The sequence below is a fragment of the Oryzias latipes genome, chromosome 14, assembly GCF_002234675.1.
Source record: "Oryzias latipes chromosome 14, ASM223467v1".
NCBI lineage: Eukaryota > Metazoa > Chordata > Actinopteri > Beloniformes > Adrianichthyidae > Oryzias > Oryzias latipes.
Genome location: NC_019872.2, coordinates 20,907,837 through 20,933,068, shown reverse-complemented (window position 1 = coordinate 20,933,068; position 25,232 = coordinate 20,907,837). Strand labels below are relative to the sequence as shown.

General features: G+C 41.6%; 1 protein-coding gene across 4 annotated transcripts in view; it reads left to right on the top strand.

The window, feature by feature from the left end:
- Nucleotides 1–2,068: 2,068 nt before the first annotated feature.
- Nucleotides 2,069–25,232, top strand: part of spns2 (sphingolipid transporter 2) — a 64,486-nt gene continuing 41,322 nt past the window's right edge. For 3 of the 4 annotated variants that reach the window (XR_002874576.1, XR_002874575.1, XM_011483746.3), the window contains exons 1-2: nucleotides 2,408–2,639; nucleotides 20,691–20,756. Coding sequence is in view for 2 of the 4 variants with exons in the window: in XM_011483746.3 (XP_011482048.1) it covers nucleotides 2,408–2,639; nucleotides 20,691–20,756 (298 nt within the window). In the remaining 2 variants the exon portion in view is untranslated. Of the gene's footprint in view, nucleotides 2,640–20,690; nucleotides 20,757–25,232 lie in introns of all 4 variants that reach the window. The other variant, XM_004076611.4, reaches the window with a different exon arrangement.

The window sequence follows — 25,232 nt, the reverse complement described above, 5'->3', positions numbered from 1 at the left end:
AGGCTAAAATCATCATCATAATTAGATGACCACTGGGTAACCTTTCATCAAAAGATGATTGGAGTGGGTTTTTATGTCCCCTGTTGTTCTCTCTGTGAGTGCATCACACTGTCAACTCCACATTTTAAAGATTTTGTTTGCACTTCAGCCTATACTGAAATAATTGAAAATAACTTAGATACTCCATTTCCTAGGATTCGATTGGATCTTTTGAACTGATTTTGGTCAAGAGCAGATATTCAAGCATTTCCTTGTCAAATTTTGACTTGTCAAACGTTTCTTATGAGATATGGCAATGTTTAAATCTCTTGTTTTCCATAAATTCTAACAACTTAAGGTGGAAAGTCATTATTTATCTCTCAGAATTTCAGGATGTTGTCTGAAAAAAATGGGTAAGTTGGGTTTCCTGAAATTCTGCTGACATGGAAGGTTTAAATAGCAACAAAATAAAATGTCCAAGACCGTTTTTTTTCTTCTTAAAGTTTGTTGAAACAGTTTGTTTTTTATTCCTACGCTTCAGTCACACATCATTATTATGATAAAAAAGTCCCCAAACTACTTTCTGTGGGATTAAACGTACAAATGACTCCCACAAACCTGAGTTTCAGTTCCATCATGTGATTGTTTCCTTTACTCTGTGTGATTCTAGACTTTAGGAGAAAGACCAGTTCTGCTATGATTTACCTTCAGTGCACCTGACCTTCATTAATCATCTCCTTCATTTTGTCTGCTGTCAGCAAAAAAAAAAAAAACTGAAGCCCAGGAAATGTATTCAGTCCAAAGTTTAATCCAAGGCTTCATCCGCTAGGATTGTGCCATTTTAGTTGGGTTTGTTTGAGCTCATTTATGTTTTTGGGTTCATGTTCTGTTCATGATTAGGGAAACTCCAGCATCCCTGTGACTCCGAACAGGAATACAGCAGATTTCAAAAATGGATGTTCTGCCTTCCTCCCTGCCACCGTCTCACCCGTTTCTTTTGATAATCACCCACAGCTGTCCTCAGTTAAGTCCAATCCCATCAGTGAAGTGTCTGAGTCTCACTTAAGCTTTGTCATCCTATTTCTTTCTTTCTTTGCTCATCGTTTGAGGTTCTTCAAGTTTTGAGGTTCTGTTATCTAGCCTGGTCTCCTGCATTGTGGATCCCCAGCTGGTTCCTGGCATCATCTGATTCCTGCTCTTTGGAACTCCAACAGAGCTGCTTTTCAACAATATAAACCCTACATGAAATATTTTATCCAGCAAAGCACTAATCAGCACAAAGCCCCCCCCCCCCCCCCCCCCCCCTGTTTTAATTGCGTTATTGTGTCTTTCAATTCAGTGCTTGACCGAGACCTCAAGCTTGACAGCATTTAGCCCTTGTGCTATCCTAGGCACTTTAACATTGGGAGTTGGGTCATCTAGACCCACTAGACAGTGCTCTGAACCTTTTTTCTTCAATGATTTGTGATCTTCACTGGTGTCCATGGATTACATGAAATCTTTCCATCTTTATCCACCTTTGTCATGGTAGGGAGAACACGTCAATGTAAGGGTGGGGTCATCAAGGGTTAAAGTATAAAATTTAAATTAGTTTAAAATAAACACAAATCTGCAGGAACACTGTCAGAAAAATGACGAACACTGGATAATTTTGACATAAATTGTCATCAAGTGCCCCCAGGGTTACACGGCCGAATCTAGACCATTTTAAGAAGAAAGTCGCTCACAGCCCAAAAAGCAAAGAGGGGTAAAAAGAATACAGATCTGCCTTCTTAGCTGCATCTGTTTTTTGTATAAATCCTAAAACCAAATGGGTGAATCTTTCAAATGTATTTTTTTGTTTAAAATCCCTTTACGTTTTCTTCATTCCTGTGAACCGAGTGGACCTGAACAAATAAATGATCCAAAGAATTGCGCACCTGAGCTTTTTCCCTCACTCCAGGCTCAAAGTGAATTAAATGGCAACGACAGACACCAGTGGAAAGGAATTAAAAAAAAAGGTTTGGATCAATAGGATGTATTTTTAATCAAAAAAAGATAATCCATCTCTTTTCCAGCCGCTTGGATCCACTGAGAAACCAGCTTTTTCTCTTCTTCTTCCCTTCATTCCGCCGCATCCACCAGTATCAGGTGCTTCTATCATTCGCTGCAGGGTTTGATGGGAGGAGTTTACAACCAGGTCACACCCCTACAGCAGAGCTGAGCTAAGGAGCGCACGAACGTCCGTCACCGCGCACTACTAGAAAAATATGATCTGGAGAAGAGCCGCTCCTGCGCTCCAGCACGCAAGACAGCCTCCTCACTGCCACTAATTTCCGAGAAACCTGCAGGGGCCCTCGCTGAGTGTGGTCCTGACCCAACTTTGCTCCTCTCCACCACTGCGTCCCTGTCTGTGTCTCCCTCTGCGCTGGATCTTCCGTGCCGGAAAATGTGTGTGGAGAGCGATGGATGCGATATTGAGGGCTGCAGCAGCTCGGATGAGGTGCGGACGCTTTCGGGCAGCATGAGTCCCAGACTGCGCTCCAGCCCGGACCTTCACCCCTGCACACCGGGCCAGAAATTCCGCACCGCGCTGCTCAAATGCCGTTCGCCGATTGCTGCTGCCGTTTTCCTCAGCTTTGGAAACGTTCTCAATTACATGGACAGATACACCGTAACAGGTAAGAATCTCACCTCACACTTTACCCTGAAGCCTAATTGTGTCAAACACTTTTTTTGTGTGTCATGGGCGGGGAACCTCCGTGAGGACCGTGGATCAGTCCTGCGGAGCCTGATTGCTGGAGTGATTCTGCGCTAATTGCGCGAGAGGCGCTCAAGTGCGTTCAGCTCACCTCAGCGCAGACGGAACAATGGGTCTGCCTGAAACACGGCTGCCCCCTCACTGGTTTCATCTCCCCCCCGGGTGTTGATTCAATCAAACAGACGCACGTCTTTGTTATCTCTCAGGAAATCCTTGACTGTATTGATTTTTTGATTTTTCTGGTAGGGATGATTGCTGATCGATCAATTAAGTCAAGAAACCCAACAGCAGGCTTTGCCGCCGTTTGTTGCGCACGTGTGTTTGTTCTTTTATTCACTCGTTTATGCATGTATAGCATTTTTAAATTGTGCGTAAAATCCGTCCTAGATGCTAGATGCGGTCCTGTGCGTGTTGTTTTCATCTTCTTCTGTTCTGTGATATTCCCTCACTTTGCATTGGCCTCACGGAATCCTCTGTGAATCTATAGGAACATAAATTCACAAATAATGGTTTTCTTCTTCAATAAATCAAATATAAATTTGGTAAAAGAAAGGGGCAAAACCAAATCAAGACAGTAAAAAGATCAATTTTGGACTTTAACTAATGGTTGTAGATTACACTGATTCAATCAGTACATGATTAACCAATTCAGATTATTTCATTAGGTCATCATATGGTCATTAAAACTTGAAGCTGAAGGGTTAATTTTGCTGCAGCCTGAGCATTGCGGGGACTGCTGAAGCTTTTCTGCTGAAGCTTTGCTGCTTTCACTTCATGGATACACACAGAAAAGTGACAACTGACAATATTTTTGCCTCATTTCTCAAAAGTAACTTTTCCCAGCAGTGGCCTCTGGCAGAAAGGAGTGGTGCGGTCACACTGAACAATGTGTTCGCTCAATTATCATGCCAGCAGCTCATCATTCTGAAGGATCCAGGTCCAGTCTGTCAACTGCATAAGGTTCAGCAAAGCCTTGGGCGCCTGTTTGGTCATTGCAGCCCCGCCAAGAATGTGTCGATGTACAGTGGCAAATCTAATCTTAGCATCTTTAAGCGCCACTCAATCACAGCAGACCGCTTGAAGGAGGTTGGTCCTCCACGCTGGTGGATGAGTCAGAAGCCCCTCCGCAGCTGCAATTGTCCTCTCGTCTCCTCACACCTCCCCATGCTTTGATCAGGGGAAAGCCCTCATTAAGCTACTCCGAAGAGACGCTGTCATTTCCATAGCCGCTCTGCTTCTGCAGAATCGGATCAGCGAGTGTTCATGAATGTAAATTCTGCTGTATGTGTTTTTCTGACAACTGGAGGGGCAGGAAGACAAAGTCGAAACAAGAGGAGGTGGGGCTGAAGGAGGTGTTGATGGATGCATCATCCTGGGCTAACCCTCTTGGGGAGAGGCTGGGCTCAATACATAGGGGGGTCCGTTCCCATCACTTTGCTGCTGGACAGTTTTGCATTATGTATGGCCAGCACAGTTGTCAGATGGAGGACCGGCGAATGTTTCTCGTACACTGCTTATTCTTGGGCAGCCTTAGCGTGCCCCCCCCCACTGTCCCCTCTGTCGGTCCTCTCCTGCAGTGTGAGCTCTGTTGCAGGGGTAATTAAGCGGCTGCTCAGAGTGGATTCTGCCTCCTTCTTCTGCTGTCAGAAGGAAGTTCCTGAACTCGTTTATCTGAATGTCGATAAAATGAGCTTGATGGACTGCACACAACACACACACATGGTGGAATCTCTCTGCTGTGTCCAGAGGGGCTGCATGCAGATAAGAGGGGGTGTGGGGGGTTGCCGCGGAGGCCTGCAAATGCAAGCTGAGGCAGAATGTTGGCAGCACTGAGCCACACAGAACCCCCTCCCCGATGCTCAGCCTAAACGTCAAAAGGTCTTTGTACCAGCATCCATTGCTGTAGTGTGTGGAGCATTGTGGCGGAGACACTGCACGATCATTCTCGACACCGGGGCTATTCTTATCCACAACAATGATGGGAAAATGGCACTCACCCATGTGCAGCGGTGGCGTGAAAGATGTGGATCTTTCTGCTAATCCCTCGTGTCAGAGCTGAAGCTGCATCACACAAACACACGGATGCAAAGGTTAAATGAAACGCGTCCTCAAACCTCTACGGCTCTCCCTTAGCTCACCCAAAGCAGAGAGTTCGAGCTACAATCATCAATCACAATGATGTTGTCATTTTTTTTTAATTGTCTGAATAAAGTGAAGCTCATGCTTCACTCTTCCATCTCTGATTCTCCTCAGTAAACCCTTCTTAAAGCAGCTTTTGAACATCTGCTTTGCTGTTGTGACTTTAGTGGGCTTCATCAAAAGACCTATAAAGTCATTTGCTGCTCTTCTGTGTTGTGGGGTTTAAACACAGAAGCTCTTCTGGTTACAGTCAGAATGTATGAACTCTTAAAGTCCCACTTCGATCATCTTTTGATCTATTACCAAAGCGTTCCCAGTGGTCTTTTAATTGATTAGGCTGTTTTTTGGCAAAATCAAAAAACCTGTGTCGTTCTTTTAAGAGGTGTTTCTCTTGTTGCAGAGCAGAGATTTGCCTCTGAATTGTGGCCAATGGCGCAGAGCAACCCTTCCGTTTCCTGCTGCTGAGAGCTCTCTGTTTACACTTTTTCAGCTATTGGATGTATCAGAATGGCTCTTTTTCAAACATCTGCTCCTAATTTACAACGATTTGAATAAAGAAATACTCAGAAATGCAATTTTAAGCTTAATTTTCTTTATATATGTCCTCCATCATCAGAAAAATGTCACAAGAACAAGTTAAAAACACTATTTTCATCGGAATGAGTCTTTAAGTTTGAGGAAGAACTGTCAAATTACATGTCGGAGCTGTAGCACTGAATGAAAGGGCTGAGTTATTAAAAATGTGCCGGTTAGGTTCAGGTCTGACCTGGAGTGCCCCTTCACAAGCTTGTGGCTGTTTTTACCTCTGAGGCAGCGTGTCCTGGATCTACGAGCCCATTCTGTCACTGTCATACTGGATCGGCAGCGAGGAGAAGCTGCACTGGTGTGGACGGATGAGTTCCTCTGGCCCTCCTGCCGTCTGCTAAAATATAGAAGAGAGTTTAGATTTGGAGGTGTACAAGGTTTAATTTAATTTGAGGAAGCTTTGAAATCTTAAATCCTGGTGTTGGTCCTCTGCAGACGGTCCAAGCTGCTCGACAGCTTATCATAAAGAGAGGATTACAGTTTTTTTCTGAGAATATGAGGATACTCGAGGCTGACATGAAGCGCGGAGTTATTTACTTCCTTGGTAAGTGCATTAAATCAAGCCCCCCCATTCTGTGCCAGCTTAGCATGTGTGGGGTGTGGGCTGCTGCTTCTTTTGCACTGGAGCAGGAATATTAGGAAGTGGTGGATTTGCACTTCTGGAATTAAGGTTGCCTCAACCAAGCAGTCATTTTAGGCGTACCCTCACGTTTCCATCCTGCAAGATGAGTGCGAGACCCTCACGTCTGAACCTTTGGCATCTTAAGGCAGAGGCCGTGCTAATAATCCTCTTAAGACAAGCTCTTTTGTTACACACTAAGACAATATAAGATGGAGCTCTGTATCCTGTCTGACTGGCCGAGCGGATTAATCCCCGTTAGCTCCGTCTACTTTACTTGCTCATTATCGCCGTCTACAGAGACCCGAGGCGGTCTTCCACCTACAGCACTCAGTGGGGAACATGAGCGAGTTTTCTGCCTCCCACTGGAGACATTTTTAGCCTAAATGGTAGCTAGAAATGCACAATGCAAAAAAAAAAAAAAAGTTGCATTTTTTTTCTAAGGAAATGTAAGAATCTGTGGTTTGCAGATGAATCTAACTTTCTAACTATTGGAAAATCAGATGAGCAGCCTTAAAATGTATCGGTTTTTGGGAGACAAAATAAGCTTCTTGGAGAAGCTCTGCAAAAGAAACCGTCTGCATGAGGAAGCACCTTCTTGCTCCTGAACAGGGTGAGCGGTTGTGTGGTCCACAAAGAGCTGCATGGGGTTTATCAGCCAGTTGTTTCACACTTCACCCTTTTCCCTCTTTCACCCTCTCTTATTTTATGGCGTTCACATTAAAGGTCTCCGAACAACAGCAGAGGCATTAAAAGGATGGAAGGGCCGCTAGTAATTTACTTTATAAGCTGCCTGCCTCTTTTCGGGCAAGCTTTTTTTTTTCATCTGATCTCAAGCAGGCTTGAATAAGCTGCACTGTATAGAGGAAATCCACAGATTTGCAAAAGGAGGTTTCCCTATTTTGCGTTATTGCCGACTCTAAAATATCGCTTGTGTCCATTAGATGTCAAAGCGGGTGCTTTCATAATTGTGACTCCCCACCGAGTGGACTTTTCCAGACTGGTTTCCCACAGATTTGCCACTAATCCCCTTTATGTCTATATCCAATGGTTCTACTTCTGTGAGAAAACAGTCTGTGTGTTCTTTAGGCTCAGATTTAGCAGACGTCTGTAATAGAAACCAGCAGAATTAGGCAGAGCTTCCTCCTGTGCTGGTGGAGGCCCTTTTTATGTGGCTGCTCCAGATTTTGCCATCAAGCCTCTGAGACACTTCCACAGCAGCAGCTTTCACTTAGTTACCCCAACAGCTATGAGGGTTTCATGGTTTCTGCTGATGGCAGCTTTATGGAGACTTTTTTCACTCAATCCTTCCCCACAGCCGTCACTGTGGCATCAACAGTCTTACAGTGGGTTTGAGGCTGCTGCACAGACCAGCTTTCCTGTATTCGAATCAGAAAGATGTTTGAGAGAGGTCATGTGGAGTTAAGATATTTATTTTGATGAAAACGACAGGTGTAGTAGTTGTAAAATTCCTCAAATGTGCCCACTAACACACTCTGGAGGAGGCTGCAGCAGGAAAAAAAAACGCTTGATTTCTGAAGCTTGTATATACGAATAAACTACGGTAGTTTTGGAATAGTCGTAATATGCTCTCATTTGCTTACATGACCCTGAAAAGGTCGATGGTTTGTGGCGTGTCTGTTTTAGATTTGTCAGAGTGAAGGTGGGCTAATTGTGTGAAAGCTGTCTGTGTTTACAGAAACACACTGCAATCACAATCATGTCATTTGTCCTGCAAAGCGATGCCTCCACTGTTAACAGCGCTTCAGCATTTCATGTTTCATTTCATGATTTACAGATAAGGCATTTCAACAAGTTATTGTTTCATAAATGTGTGTTTATAAACTTTTAGCTATTTTGTCTACGTCTCTCTTAACAAATTTATAAAAAAAAAAAAGAAACTAGTGGGAGATGGTTTAGATAAAAGTTAATCAATCTATTTAAAATGCTTAAATTATCAATACTTCCGTAACTCAAGTGGTTGGGATGTTGCCAAAAATGCCATTGATTTTAATTTTTTTTACAAATCAATATTCTTGATTTGTTGTTACTTTTGTGTTTTCAATCCTCAAGACAAGCGTTCCCCTTAAAATGTCATTTTTATTGGTTTATGCTCATAAATCTCATAACTTTTTTGTTTTACACCTTGCAGGACTTTTATAAATGTTAAAAAAATTGCAATGGTTTTTAGTTGAAGAAATTAGCTGGCGAGACAGTAAATGTATGGAAAAACGTACAAAAGTGGTAACTTTCGTTTCAAAATTTAAAGAAAAATTTGTTTTTTGTAAAAATGTTACTCTACTACTACTACTACTACTACTACTACTACTACGTTGTCTCAAAAAAATGGACATCTTTTAGACAGAATTAAAAAGCCTGCGAAAACTCTACAGCTGCTTTGAAAGCCGTTCCATAGCCACGATTTTTTTTTTTGACATGTTCAACATTCCTGCAGCGTGTGGTTGAGTCTTCTGACTGGTGGAGACTGAGAGCTCTGCAGGACGCTCTGGAAAGTCCCTCATGCCATTTGCAGTTTGTCACCAGCAGTTGTCGCCCAGGAAGACTCAACCCTCTGGAGCTTTGTCTTCTTAGGTTTGCTTCCTTATTTAGACCCTGGCAATTAATTGTCTCTTTAATGTTTCACCAAAGTATTGTCATTGTACAGATGACCTTATCTACCACAAATTGTCATGGAGCCTAAAATCTTACCAGTTTCATCCATAACTTGACGTTTTTGGATAAAACCAAAGTAAAAATCTGACTCTGTAAATATTTCATTCTTTTAATTTTTTTGACAAGTCGACTTTGAAAACACCAGCAGTGCTTGGTCCAATCTGCCAATAATAACAGCCAACAATCCCAGACCCCCCCCATTTGTCATTGCAGGGTTCTGTGAGATCATAAAGAGAGGAAAGAGGCTATTCCTTTACTGTAAATGTTTACTTTAAGAACACTCCACCTGCAAAGAATCTGGTTTAGCTGTTTTTGAGGTTTTGAAGGCAAAAAAGGAAACTTCATGATGGTTCGTCCAGGCATCTCCTGACACTGAGCCTCTGAGTTTAAACTGTTCCACTCCCTTCCTGAGTCATTATCTTGGAAGATTGGAGTGTTTACCTGGAGATATTGCTCAAATTGCTCTCTTCTTGTTGACAGAAAGATGCCCGGATGGAAGGAGGAGATGTTTCAGATGTGTTGAACTCTTCTCTGTTTTTGGCCTGTTCTCAAATGACAGTTTATCCTCATCCAAAGAAATGTGAATGGAAAGAGAAATGCTTTCCTCACTCCCTACATTCCAGTTTTAGTGATTTACAATGCCACATTTTATAACGATAAAGTAAAAACACATAAAAAATCAAAGTTCAGGACTTTGATGTATGGCTGTGAATGAATGGGAGAAAAAGCTTGTTGGCACTTGTATCTCAGTGGTTCGATTAAAGTTGCTTTCTTGATGTGATGAAGCAAAACGAGATAGAAGATGACATATCCCCGACCCCCCCCCACACACACACACACACACTCACACACCCAAATTGAATTTTGATCAACAAAATGTGCACTTTCAGTTACCTGTCGATTAAACCAAACAGTCTTCAGGTACTCTCATTAGGAGTTTTTTTTTGTTAAAAACCAACTCCAATGAAAATCTTGTTTTCTGTGTTTTTAACGTGTTCTTGTGGCATTGGGGTTGTGAGGGGCTGTAAGCTAACTGAGCTCTCAGCAACGGGGAAGAGATGAGAGGGTGGGGTTGCTCACTACCCAGAGGCAAATTTCGAATGAGCTACTGCCGCTCGGCAGAAACTATGTCCTAGATAACTGTGATTGTTCATTTTTGGCTAAAAATGGCATGATCAGAATGAAAAGACTAACAATAGATCAAAAAATGATCGGAGTGGGTAAAAAGCCTTTCTGCAGAGGACTCCTACCTTAATGTTGATTTGATTTCGGTCCATACAATGTTATCTTTTCCTGGATTCTAGTAAGCACTGAGCCGAGTCGTGTTACAACCAGAAAATCCATCAATCAAGGCGTAGTTGTGTTTGTGTGTTGCTATATCATCCGCAGCTAATGTTTTGATGTGATGTGTGGTTTTCTGCCATGTTGTAAGATGAAGATGAGATTTGCAGTATATTTTTTTTCTCTTTCATGCGTTGTTTGTTACTGTGCTGGGGGAAAAATACAGGCCTGAATGAGGGCGCTGACCTCTTTCAGGGTTTTAGATCTTAGTGTTAATGACCGGGGTCAGAGGTGAGCTCAGACATACACACACACACCAGCTGGACTTAGTGTTTTCCTTTCTGACTGGTGTAAGCTTCACACTCAGAACTGGATTCCTTTTGAGTTTGTTTTCTAAGGCAGCAGTGATGGGAAAGAATCACTTTGCTCCGCCCTTTACCATTTCACATATTCGTTTGGTTGTTCAGCAGATATTTTGCCAGCGTGACTTAGAAGTGAGGTAAGCATCATTTGGATGTTTATTTTACCGGCACTGATTAAAAAAAATTAGCCTATTAGTGAAGTGTGGGCCTCTGTTCCAGAAACCCTGTTGTTTCCTTTACTCAGGAAAACCACAAATATTTAAATGCATCCGTCTGTTTGCAGCTTGCATACATCAACGCATTTTGACATCAGGTATGAACTGTGCACCTTTACCGACATGTAAGCGGAAAACACTCTGAATAGTATGTTACCTAAGGCTAAATGACTGGAATGTTCAGGAAGTTTAAAAGGCACCAAAACAAAAGAAAAGCTCCTTGAGGTGTTTTCCCACAATGCGAACTCTGTTGAGAATCTCACACTTAGTTTGACAAACTAGACAATTAAAGTGCCATACTTTACATTACACAAATGTATACATTTGCTGCTATTTTGGTTTAAATGCACGTACATTTCAGCACAAAACAAACTAATTAGATCCTAAATACTCTGTACGCCATCATTTCATCTTTGCTTTTTCTCTTTTATTTCTTAAATAATAACTGTATACAAAAGTATTTTTTTATTTATAGATTTTTTTAAAATAATTTTTTTCCAAAAAACAAAACTAAAAAAAACAGCAAAAAAATCAATTTGATGCCAGCTGGGTGGCTCTTTCACCATTATTTTTCCATTTTTCAAATCTTAAGTGCAGTGATTTATTCAGAGAAAATAACCATTCCTGCTAGTTTGAAGCCCAGTTGAGCAGAAAATGCAAAATTTAAACAGTTCTGTTTCTTAAAGGCTTCTTTTCTCCCAGCCTCTAGAAGAGAAATGGGTTTTGACATCTATACAGTCAACGCAACAGCCTGAAGGCATCTTATTGTTATGCTTTCCAGCTCATACAGAAGTCAAACTGAAGTCAGAAGAAGTCTGGCGTCAAGCGGAGAGTGCAAAAAGAAAACAACACGTTACTTATTTTCAAAACCCTTCAATTGTGCTGGTAGAAAATAAAAAAGTTGGAGAAAAATTGTTAGATTTATAGTTGCAAAGTTTGAATTTAAAATGAGGGTGTTGATTTTAGAGTCTGGAAAATCAAAGATGCTGTTTGTAGATTGATTTCATTAAGTAATTTAGGGTAACAAAGGCAGCCTCTTGTTTACACACAATTTAGGCACCAGGGGATTTTAAAAGCTCCCATAAAAACCACAGAGAATCCAGAGAAGAAAGTGAGAGGGAAGACCAGAAATCTCATTAAAAACTCTACATAAGGACTTTAATCCTCCACACTGTTATGTAAAAAAGCAGCAGGATTACTGATGGGTACACCCGTGCGGACGCCGGCTGTGCTTTCTGTTGGCGCGTGCGCTCAGGCACACAAAACACGGGATGAGTCTCGAATGAGTTGCATGCTTGCGTGGTTTGAAACGTTTCAGTCCTTTATTGTTCGAGCGAAAACATGGACACAGTGGATTCTTGTCGTCACAGTGATTCCCATTTCAGTGCTCCTGTTTGAGCATCTGTCTCAGTGTTTGACTCAAAAAAATCATTCCATCTCCACGTTTAATCTGTATTTGAGATTCTTCTCAGTATTCCAGTGACGCTGGTTGGAGTGAGAGCAGCTCATGGATATCCTGAAGCAATCAGCCAGTCTTATCACATCTCAAATGCCTTTGCTACGCCTCAGTGGTTCTCCTTTCAAAACATCTAATGCATTATCTGACACAAACAAGGGTACTACTGGCTGGATGTATTATTGATGAGCTATAGGTTTAGTCTGCGCCACGGATGCTTCACTACACTTCCTTTACGCCATTATCAAATATTTAACACCCACTGGTCGGTACTAATGCAGCGCAGGCTCTGAGCTGAATCCAAAGTCTTTGATTAGTGATGGAAAAGTACTTAGGAATAAAAAGCCCTATTAATCAATGTGGTATAGGCTGCCACTCATGCAGGCGTTTGGTTTTAGACCAGAATGGCTGTTTGAGGATTCAAATCAAAGCTGTCTCAAATGTCAAAGGGGTTTTATTGCTGCAATAAGAGCATGTACATCCTTCATGCTTTCTAGCAGAGCTCTGACTGGATTGTGTTTGACATGGTTGTGTACTTCCGGTGCACAAATATTGGTTTTGTGTCAGATAGGATTCAGTTTTAGGGACAAAAGAATTTATGGGCGTGGATGTCTTGAAATGTACGAGTAAAATATGAATTTGAAAATGCAGTTTTGGTCTTGTATGCATGAAATGACAAAATAATAAAAACTAAAGTTATAAATAAAATAAAAAAATAACATCATAAACAGAAGTACAACGATGACTGATGATATTTGAAGTTCAAAGAGGGCTTTGGATGTAAATGAACAACCTATTCTTCATACTTTATACTCATATAGTATTTTTGCAGAATCACAAGAGATAAACACTGAAAACAATCAATTATGATTAAGTATCTCACAATGTGATAAAATAAAATGTTTAAGCTTCAAAATAGATAGAAAATGCTTTTTGGTTACATTTTAGAAGACTGTCACGTGGATTTTGTTTTGTTTTTGTCTTATTTCAAGACAAAACCATACTATCATCATATCAGTTCATCTATCCACATATCTATCTTCTACTATCTATCTTCTACTTTGATCTAATTTATATGTCCTATAAGTTTAATTTTGAATGCTCTATCTGACTATGTTCTGCATTAACCGGGCTTGGGACGGGCACAAGCAGGACACTGGTTCATGCCCTATTGAGGCTGTATTTTCTTTTTTTTTGTCTATTTATGTGTGTCTACTTGTCCGTCTGTCTATCCATTCTTACGTTATTTTGTATTTGTTTAGTTATTGTATTGTTGGGGGGGGGTTAAGTGTTTTTGTTTTTTTTTTTGTAACTTTTATTGCTTCAGTTAATTGGATATTTTTGTGGGCCAACATGTTTGGGGGGGCAGTTACAGCATTGACCCCCCTTGCCCATGCCCATATCCGGCCTTGTTATATTCCCTTATTACCAAGGCAATGGCCTAAATAGGACACTTCCAGGAGAAAAAGCTATTTCTGGTTGTCCCAACCTGATTGAGGTGGACAAGTCTGCACCCCTGTAAAAAACAAAAAACAAACACTGTGTGCAGAATTATTATTATTATTATTAAAGGATACTGTTACGCTTATATTGTGCCACATACATGTAAATATTAGGTATAAGATCACCATTTGGGTAAAAACCTGCTTTTTGCAAAGATCACAGGATTAACAGTTCAGACTTTTGCTTCAGAATCCTCAGGACTGCAGCTCCTGTTCAGTTCAGACACAACAGCATCTGGATAAACATGTTAGGGAGCAGGGAGAAACCTAAATAATGCTCCATATTTCACAGAGGTATGGATGTAATCAGGGCATCACAGCGGTCCAGTGGGCGTCTGTCAAGCTTTGCACTGTTACATATAGACAAAATGTGAGTGGAATCTCTTTACATAACATAAAGTAATACTCATCATACACCAATGTCTTGGTAACACTACTTTTTTTTAAAAAAGAGTTAGATTTTCATGTAGAGATTTAAAAGTTGAGCAATTTTTCATTTTTTTTTGTTGCTTTTCTGGATTGCCTTTTTTGGATTCATCCAAAAAAAAAAAATTTGTTCACTTACAGAGAACAAATTTTTGGCAGTTCTCTACTTTTTATGATAAATTTAGTTTTCGTTTTTCAGGAGAATCAAATGCTGAAAATGAATAAGAATAGTGTCTATGGCTGTCACGAAAGATGCTATAGATCTAGATCTAGACCTAGAACATTCTATAACTAGAATGTTATGATTTTCATTTTGGGTGGGACCTGCATGCTTTTCGGTCTTCCTGGATGCACAATCTCAAAGCTCATCTTTGGATGAAACTGTTGGAGAATCAACTGCTTGTCGGAGCGCTTTGAATCTGACGCCTGCATGCAGTGTTTCCCACACATCTGTAGAACGTTTCCTCTCTGTGTGGCAGGCAAAGGAAGTGAAATGGAAAAACTGCTCCTCCGCCCAGTGCAGCCACATAGCAAGGGAGGAGAGTAGTCGGTCAGGAACCCACCAGCCGCACTCGGGCATATTTGTGGTCGTCGTTCTCCTGTGCTCCAGTCTGAGCCGCTCTTGCAGCTTGCATCCTCACACATTCAGATTAGGAAAATTCTTTAAACTTCCACTTTCCCCTCACTCATTACATCTCCATTGCTGCTTTCCTACCCAGGCTATTTACCCTGGCTGGGGTCACACAAGAAACAGGGAACACCTCCCTTTACAGGATGGAGGGGAAAGGATCTGGCCACATCAGCACAGTGGTTTACCACTGGCTGTAACACTCTGGCCAGGATGAACTACTTCCATCCAGGGGCTCCTGCTCACAGTGAAACCAGAGGAAAGGGGAACAAACACACACAAATACACACTTAACAATGGAAACACAGGCCTTAAAATAACAAACCAATCCCTGGTGTGGCCACCACCTTTTTCTTGCTCTTGATGACTCCTTTTCTGCGTCACAGTGCCTCACCATCATCCTTAACTGCAAAAGTGGAATGTGATTCTCTTCTTCCACTTAGCCTAGTTTCTCTGAGCCAAAATAGATCAGGAGAGCCACGAATCCACAAGTGTCTGCTGGGGATTTGATAGGAAATCTGCCCCCTGGAAGCTGCCGGAGGCCTCCATGCTGCTGTCTGTTTATGGCCTCACTGGGTGTGGCATGTGTGGGTCAAAGTAATGCTGGCCTTGCAAAAACGTGATGCTATATTTATTTTGAATCATAAAATTTCATTTCCAACAGCAGTACAACACACCTCTGATTTGTTGCATTGGATAAAGCTTGGCCAGAAAATAAATAGAAAATGTATTGTTAACCATCAGCTTTTGTGATACGCAAATTGCAAAAAACGATATAAACTGCGATAAACGATTATCTTAAATGATTGCACTGCTCAAATGCTAGGACAATCTTATGACAGCTTGAAATAGTTAATAATAAAGGCATTTTATGCATTTGACCAATGGGATGGGCCCCTTCACGTTGTTGACTAGGCTGGACAGTGGTGCAATGGTTAGCGCTCTTGGTTAGCAAGAAGGCCCCTGGTTCAAGTCCCTGGGGGAAACAGAATACCATTTGGGGGACCTCTCTGTGTGGAGTTTGCATGTTCTGTTTGCATGTTTTCTGGGGACGTACAAATACTTACTTCATAGATTAATTAGTTACTTTAAATTGTCCCTAGGTGTGAATGTGAGTGTGTACGGGTGTGTGATTTGTGGTTCTGTGACAGACTGGCGGCCTGTCCAGGATGTCCCCTGCCTTCGGCCACGAGTGGCCGAGAGATGCTCTGGCTGCCCCGTGACCCTGAAAGCGACAAAACAGGTTAATTCACGTTGTTGACTGCTGTAATTGGATGGACCCCTTCACATTATGGACCAATCGGAATAACGTCGTCGGTCAATCGAATGGTGCCCTTTATGTTAGATGCTTGCCTCATATGTAAACAAGGGTCATAATGATTTAATTGATGTTGACTTTTATTTAAGTACAAATGTTGCAGTGAAATGGAAACAATGAAGTAGACTTTTTTTTGCTTTTTGTTCGTCTATTGCAAGTCACATTGGCAACGCCCTAATATTGCACACCGCAGGTTTTCCTCACATTGTGCAGCCCTAGATTAAGCTGCAGTAAACATTTGTGTCATGTCTCTGCAGCCTCTGATTGAGATTTATTAGGTACCTACTGCCTGTCAACAGGCTACAGGCACCCTACAAAAAGTACTATTTATATCTGAGATGATCATTCACCATTCATAGCTCTGAATGCACTGTTTGTGGCATGTTAACGTTCACCATTTTGAGTCATTTCTTCTCAAGCTGCCCTGGTCATAAAGGCCAACTTTATGAGCGGGTGGAATAAGTGTCAGCTCCACACGGCGTCTCACGCTGTGTCAACCGGTCCAGCTACAGCAAAACACAGCAGCGCCTTCAAACTCATGAAAGAGGTGCGTTAGTGCCAAAGCAGACTTAAATGTGATGTCATTAAAATGGGTCAGTGGTGGAGGTGAAACATAAAAGCAAGCCACATCTTTGTTTGTTAACCCCAGCGAGCGCAGAGGTGTTGGTGAGGGAGTGGCCTGCCGCTGTGCGCTGATAGCTGCTACCTTGAAAGAAGATGGCAGCAGCAGGTGCTTTGTGTGCTGTCAGGAAGATTCACATTCCTACCATGTTTCCTTTTTTGGCATCATGCTCAGACGCTCCGGCCACCGTGAGGTCTGGGACTACAGAAACTCCTTAATGTGGCTACCTTGAATGTGTCTGCCGCCTGCTGTAAATGTTACTTATTCATCATTTCATTTTTATTGACCGCATGATTGCGGCAAACCAGGAAAAAAAAATCTTCACAGATGTTGACACTGTTGGAAAAAAAAACAGTTTGAATATTTGAAAGGCATTTATTTTGCAATCTTTTGACCTTTATCTCTCTGAGCTTGCATGCAGCATTGCCATGGCAACTAAAGTGTGCAGCCAGCTTGGGTGAGGGTTGAAGCATCAGAAAATGATAAAGAATGAGAGCCGGAGGAGGGGAGACATTGAGAAAGCAAACAGCTTGTTAAGAAAGAGCAGGGCTGGATGGTGTTAAAAGGCGATATAGCAGAGATGATAGACGGGCTGTTTTTTACACAAACACTCTGCTTGTTCTCTCTAATCTCTTACAGATTAGCACAGTTTATGGCACTCCAATCTCATGTGGCTTTAATCTGACTCCTATCTTTTATTTAAATCTACATACAGGAGCGCAGCCTGCTTGCTAAAGCCGTATACAGCAATGTTTTCATTTCTACAGCGCTGTCAGTCAGCGGGTGTTTGAATTTTCAGCTGCAGCATCATGCAGAACATGCTGCTAACTCAACCGTTATTAATTATCTGGTAATTGTGCGCTAAGTGTAGACGGGTGTGGCTCAGACAGGCACACTCTCTGTCCAGGAGGGACGCTCCACCATCTGGTGCGGGGTTCGGGATCACCCTCTCGGCAGAGTGTGTGTGTGTGTGTGTGTATGTGTGCCAGTGTTCAAATGGCCAGGGCTAATGATTACAGTAGAGCAGCAGTCTTACTGTACTGAGCTTTGCTAAGCTGTTGTTTGACGCGCTCGGCAGGGGGACGCGGTCACATCTTCTGAGACGAACTAAGAAGGACAGTGTGATGGGTTTTTACATCAGCTAATAGTGTTTATTTAGTGGATAAAAACTGTCTCCCTAAATGCTTCAATATTAGTTTAGAATATATCCAAACAAAGGAACCAAAAAAGGTTAGCTAAATGTTTTGAAAAAATCCACAGCAAATATAAATTCCCACTCCTGTCATCTTTAATCTATTATTATTATCAAAGTGCTCTCAGTGGTCTTTTAATTATAATTATGCTGTTTTCAGCAAAAATCTAGAAACTTCTTTTCTAGGACATAGTTTCTGCAGAGCGGCAGGAGTTCATTAGAAATTCCCCTCTGAGTGGTGGGCGCAGAGCAACCCCGCCCCTCTTCTCCTCCCCATTGACGAGAATTCTCTATTTACACGCTCTCCTGCTAGCTTACAGCCTCTAATACCCCCAACATAACATTACTGGTGCAACAAAAATGGCGAGTGGAGCTATCCAGGCGTACAGTTTTGATGCAGACGCCAACTCAAGATGAGGAAAACAAAGATGTACATGGATCTATTTGTCTGCAAGTGGATGCATCAGAATGAAGCAGAGCCTTGTGTACTTACTATGTCACAAATGTAATCTTTTTCAAGCTGAATATTTAAAAGAAATATTCAGAAATGCTATTTTAAGCTTAGTTTTCTTTAGAAAATGCCATAAGAAAATATTAAAAACACCAGAAACACAATTTTCTTTAACACAAAAAATTAACTTTGGTCAAAGTTCCATCAATGTCGTTGTGGGTTTTAGTACCAGTTGTTGTTTAAGAATAAAGGAGCAATCTTGTGCAAAAAATGCATAGATGTGTACACTGATAGTACATTTTTTTCTCGAAGATCTTATAGGACCAAAACATTCCAATGGGGTGGGGATGTAACTTCATGGTGTTTAGCTCTTTCTGTGACATATTTCTGCTATAACTCTATTATTCTTACATAGCAAAATCTTTATTGTTGCATTGAATACCTATCTGCCTTTTTCTTTCAACTTAATCCACTGTGAACTTTACAAAGTATGGAAGAAGCATTTGTGCATTCATTGTCAACAGTTGGGAGGACGACTAGCAGCCAAACACAAGAGAAAAGTATTTTCCTTTTATCTGAGTTTGTTTTTGTGCGTCATTTCTTGCTCTTCTGTCATGCTCTGTGAATGCGAAAGCAAATCCATACCATAAATAGTTTTAAGTATTTGTGCATTTTGACTGTAATTATGGGCTAACAAGGGGTAAGAGTAACTATAGTGACTCTGAGAAAACTGCTAGTACAAAAATGCACAGATGTGATAGTATTTTTCACATTTTTTTAGTTATTTATGTAGCATTTTTATGAATGAGTGTCTATCGAACAGCCTTCATTTCAAATGTGAAAACTACAACATGAATAGTGTATATTGTTTTCTACCCTATAAATCAACATTCACTCATTCCAGTGACTTGCATCAATCCTCATACCTGCACAGCACAAGGTTGACCTTGAACACATTTTTCCACCGCATACATAACTCCAACAGGTACACGAACACACAGTCTCCAGAGATCGTTGTCTGGTTGTGTTTCCCTTGTGCTGCTTTTAAAATACAAGTCTAATTTGATTGAAGAATCTTGATCAGAAAATCTAAGAAAACTCATCTCATTACAATTGAACCTTATTTTCAGTCTTTTAAAACATTTTGGTAAACTTTTATCTGTTGCAGAAAATATTTTTTTATAAATTTAGGTTAATTTTCTTTAGCCTTTAGCTAGGATTTAAGTACGTTACTAAGTGCTAAACTAGGAAATATTGTCACATTCTCCTAAATGAGTGAACAGAGCTCTGAGTTTAAGGCCATCATTTCCATACCAGTCAAGTCTTTAGAAGGAGAAGCGAAAGAATTTCCAGTGTCATACTTAGACAGGAATACTTCCTGTAATTTGGGAATGTGAGCAGACGGCTTGACTCAGCCAGCAGGAATCTGACCTATTGTTACCTGCCTCAAACTCTCTGTGTCTCTCTAATCTGTCTCTCTGGTTTCTCTGTGAAAACTGATGCATTTGTTGCTACTGTGCACAGGTGCGGCTGTGAGGCTGTGCAGTGTGAGGGTGGTATGCTGTGCACGCAGGCTGAAAACAGAGATCAGAGCTTCCTAGCATGTTGGTCATGCCTCTGTTTCGTTTTCACAAGTCGTGTTGCAATCCTCTGGACCAGTCTGCAGGTTGCACTACCAGGCACACCACTCCTCATCTAAGTCTGCGATATCTCATCAATTCTTCATGTTTAACGTCTCCTTTTCAAAAATATTGGACTGTTTCACATAGATTCTTTGAACTCGTCTCATCTTTTTCATCTTCATGTTGTTGTAAGATAAAGTTTGAGTCATCTTCAACATTCTCATGATGACGACCAAAATGTCACAGATTTTTTAAAGCGTTTCCTCCTCAAAGATTGTCCGAAACACCGCTGTCATTTACCTGATTGAGGAACTACTGCGATGTGCAGTATGCAGATTTCTCTCATTCCATCCCCGCTGCTCTTGGGTTACATCAGCATGCCTGAACTTCAAAGATGGTGCGGTTTCTCACGGTCCAATGTTGAAGCCCTGCATGTCTCTGCGGCTGTGGAAAGTCACCAGTTCTTCTGACTCTTTTCAGTCATCTTAATTAAACCAAAATGGAAATAAAACCACGTTCACTGCTGTTCTCCCAAGCCGCTTTCATGAGTGGGTTGATGATGGAGAAAGTGGTTGTGTGAGTGTGTCTTTGTGGTTTTATTGCAGAAAATGTGTTAGCATTTTTATATCAAGAATTATTCATACCACACTGCGCCAAACTCATGTTGCCACTCAGTTTTAATCACTGTTTTGCAGTCATGCGAGCATTTAACAGAGATTTAATCTTTTCATCATTAAGTGTTAACAACCTCTAAGTATTACCTTTCTGTTATTCCCAACAATCATAAGTCCTAAAGCACATCTTGCGTGTGATAATATGATACTGCTCGTCTTTTTGTGTTGAAAGTACACTGAGGTTTTCCCTGTTCTTCTGCTTGCAGGTGTTCTGCTTGACATCCAGCGGCATTTCCAGGTATCAGACAGTGGAATCGGCTTGTTGCAAACAGGTGAGGCCTCTTTAATCCCTTAATGGCACATGTGAAAAACACCTGAGCACATTTACTGCATAATGACAGTAATTACTGTGTAAGTCTAATTTCGAATGAATGGAACAATGTAAAGCAGATGTCAAAAAGCCTAAATGTCTTTTGACTTCCACCACAAGAAAAGCTAAATCCTTAATGACCCACTCCGAGGAAAATGGGTTTTTGGTGTTTGTAACATGTTCTTGTGGCATTTGTCTGATGATGGAGGACATAGATAAAGACAATTAGCCAAACTTTGCATTACTGAGTTTTTCTTTATTCAAATCATTGTGAGTCAGAGGCAGACAAAGAAAATCCACTGAGTGGGCCACAAGGCCACATGTAGATGGTTAGATCCATATATGTCAGAGATAATTTTCTGAAGAACTCCTGCTGCTCTGCAGAAACTATGTCCTTGAAAACGAGACAGTTTTTTTGATTTGGGCTATAAATATCGTATTCATAATTAAAAGGCCACTGGGAACACTTTAAAAATAGATGAAAAGATTATCAAAGTGGGTCTTTAATAAAAGTAAGTGAACCATGATTTATTTTATTTTTACACTTGAGGACAAAACTGCAACACATGCAATTGGTTTGGAAATGAGATATAAGTTTAAACTAATTATTTATTAATTCTTAAATTTTATTTCAATGGTCGTAGACATTTAGTCAATTTTGAACAATTCAAGAATTTCATGTTTTCAAATGAATTTATATCAGGCTGCAAACTTAATACAAAAAAGACATGTCTCTAATTTCCCTGTTAACCTCTGCACCAAATTGCTAAATTATTGAAAATAAAAGGTTGAACAGGATTATTGTGGGTAAACTTTCAAAAAAAAAGTATCGAACAAATAATTTTCAAAATTCTCTTGGATAATAGCAACAAAGCTGCCTGTATTAGACTGAGTTGGATTCAAATGGGTGAGAACCAGGTGAATTGGCAGGCTGCACAATAGCCAGTCTATATGCATGCATCCTACATGAAGAGTCTAACTGTGGGGCAGGGTTTCCTCTGCCATAAATGAATTCATCCTTTAGAGAGATACCTTGGAAAGCTCACTTAGTGGAAGACAGGACCCGGTCTTGTCTTTGCGTGCACCCAGACTCATTCAAACACCAACAAACCTGCACACAAAGTCCCATTGAGGACCAGCAGGCAGGTTTGGGTTTTTTGGGTAAGGGAATAGAATACAGTCCAGTCAGTGTTTTCCTCTGCTTCCCCTGGTGTTCCTACTGTGAGTCTGGTTGACTGGTGCGTTATGGACAAAAATATCCAGCTGGAAAAAGTAGTAAGAGTTGGTACGTTGTCAGTGAATAAGTAATTTCTTCACTTAAAAATATCACCTGCAGAGTGTAAACTAATACTTCCGAATAAAAATAAATAAATAACGGTATTTGCCTCCACTGGTACCTTCAGACAGACTAGTACAGCTATACTGAACCTGACATACACATTTTAAAAATGTCTTTTGTGTCTATATTTTTAAAAACATTCTCTTTTAGTCTGCACTGTGAAGGATGTTTTCATTGTCAGTACTTCTCAGACCGCCTCACTATGTGAGTCATACAAACGAACACATTTGCAATGATTTGTTTTTTGCACATTAGCTTGTAGGTCTTGGAAATACCTGACAGCAGAGGCTGTGTCTCTTCACATAACCTTCTTAGGTTTTCTTCTAGTCCAGACTCCACTCGGCCCCTTGTGTCCAGGTGAACTGTTTCTCACACTGACATGTGGAATGCTGGCCGCTCGGCCTTTGAGCTGCACGAGTGGGTGGGTGCACACGGAGGGCTTAGGTAGGAAGAAGGAGGCAGATGTCATTTAGAAACTGGACAGAAAGGTTTTGCATTTTTACTTTGTATCATCTTCCTTACTTCAGAAGGAATATGTGAGCACCTGGCCGCCAGGTTGGTCTGCCAACGGTTCTTTATTCAGCCTGGATTAGCAGGTCAAACTGATCACACACTGTAAGATCCAGTACAGTCCAAGGACAGACTTTAGATTATTTGACATATTTTAGACATGTAAAGCATAACTGCTCGTAATGAACACTTACACAACACATAAGGGTGAAGTAGGTGAACTGCAGGCAGGTCGTACAGAGTTTTCATTTTTTCAACCCCCCTGAACCCTGCGCACCGTACAAGGGGGTCCATTAGAGCTGTAATAAGCGTGCAGCCTGAATCATATACTTTACGAAATTAGACAATCGGAGTATATTTTGTGTGGTTGGTCATGCTGCAGGTGTCCTACGGGCACTTGCACATTACCTGCAGTACTAACGTCCCCACTAACGCCTAACTAATGACCGCAGTATGGAGAAAGGACACCGTGCGACAGCATCACACGTACGTAAGATGCAAAATCTTCCCCAAGCCACTTACCATATCTGGCACGTTCCATTTTCATGACGTCCCTTAAGGTGGCTGTGCGAGCCTCACAGGAACTATAGGACACACCTCCTCCTAAGATGCAGCCGCTCCTCTCTGCGACCCTCCACGTGCCTGGACAACCCAAAAACTTTCAGCTCCTGTACGGATTGACCCGCAGTATGGGTGCAGGGGGGACTAAGTCTTAGAGTTTACTTTGACTCTTGATCAGATCAGTTCACCAAGTTCGAGGTTTGGTAAACAAGTCAGCTGCCATTGACTTTAAAAAAGCTTTAACTTTACAAGATAAATAAACATTCTTACTCCTCTTTTTAATTCTCTTTTTGGTCTTTGTGGTTAGACTTAAAATCTTGACTTTTATACATTTTTTTAAGATGTATTCAAGATAAAAAAACAGGGGCACAACCTTTTGATTGACCACCAAACAGAAGCTCTGCAGCAAACGTACGGAGTGTTTGAACAACTCCCAGTCTTGTTTATATCGTTTATTGACCCAATTTTTGAAAAGCTGAGGTTTAATGATGTCATGTCAAGCCAGGATGGTGACAACCACGAAGCAGAAAACTGGTTTCAAATGAGTCCAAAACAAACCAATACGTTTCATCACCACACGCTTCTTCAGTGTCTTATACAGTCACTGCAGTAAGCTCTTTGTATTCCAGCTGGGACCTGTTAGGTTGGCGTTTGCATGTTGCACAGTTCAGAACCTACCAGCATTAATCCGACTGCAGCAACCCCAGAAATAGTTCTTCAAAAAAATACACCTTGGTCCATCTCTTGCCAACAGCGTAAACATTTATATTTTTAATTGGTGTTTGCCATGTGTTGTGTGCTAACTTTTGTTTACTCGCTGACACCACATGAGCAAAGCAGCCTGTGGAAAGCTCAGCCTCCACAGCAGCAGATCTATTTTTGTGGTGTAATACAGATGCTTTTAAAAGCCCCTTACACAATTGACATGAGGCATTTGTTAGTGTTTTGTGCACGCGGATCGTCACTGCCCTTTAGAGGCTGATGTCTCAAGTCCCTGCCCTGAAAGGAGAAGGTCTTCATAGTTATCTGTCAGGTTTGCCTCGGAGCTGCAGCATGCCGGCCCCATCCTGAAGGTGGAGGCATCCTCACCTGATCTTAGCCGGCCTGTCAGACCTCCGTGATGGTCACTAGTCAGATTTCCCAAAGTTATAAGCCCTCAGGCAGAGTTCTTTTTTCCAAATGAGTGACACTCGCATAATGTTGAGAAGCAGATCAGGCCTGGGGGGTGCAGAGGGCAGGCAAGGTTAAGGCAAAGAGGACGGGGAGCTGTGGTTCACCTGGATGGTGTTACCTTGTGTAGATATATTTGTTGAGAAAGCTGAGAGAAAGCTTTCTCCACCTTTCAGCATACCACCATTATTGTTTTCAAAGGTTTTTAGGCACATCAGACAAGTGAAGTTTAACAGGTTCAAATCGTCACTTTTAATGGGTGCTGGCCACGTATTTATCTTTGGCCTGCTTAGCTTGAAGTGGAGTTATTGGGGTCACTCCTGCTGGATGTACTGTGAGCTAAATCAGGAGCCTGTGCTCACAGACTGAGCTGTATTCTGTGTGGCTGCCCACCTTGTTAGAAACATGACACCAGCACGCACTCGCACACAGACACACACACACACGCAGCAAAGGACATTGCCCCAGTCCTGACAGTCAGCCTGCCTCTCCGTCAGTCTGTGAGCTGTGAGGAATGAGGCCACAGTTGCCGTGGGAAACGAATGGCTACAAAGTAGAATTATGCTACACACAAAAAGCTTTAAGTCCCAACTGCCACAAGTTTGCATGGTGTGATTATGCATGGTTTAAGGTGTGGTTGGAGGTGTAGGTTAGTTTAACTCACAAAAATATAAGTCCTCTCTGTTTTTTTTTTTTCCTTGAGGTTGAGTTATCCGAGCATGGTCAGCTGTTTTGGCCGTTCACGGCTGCTCTTATTTAGTCTCTTCGGTGGTGTCCCGGGTACGTCTTCCCTCTGAGGGGGCCGACAGCTGTTGCGGCCCCCGCTTGTACCAGAGACGGAAAAGATTGGAGGGGAAA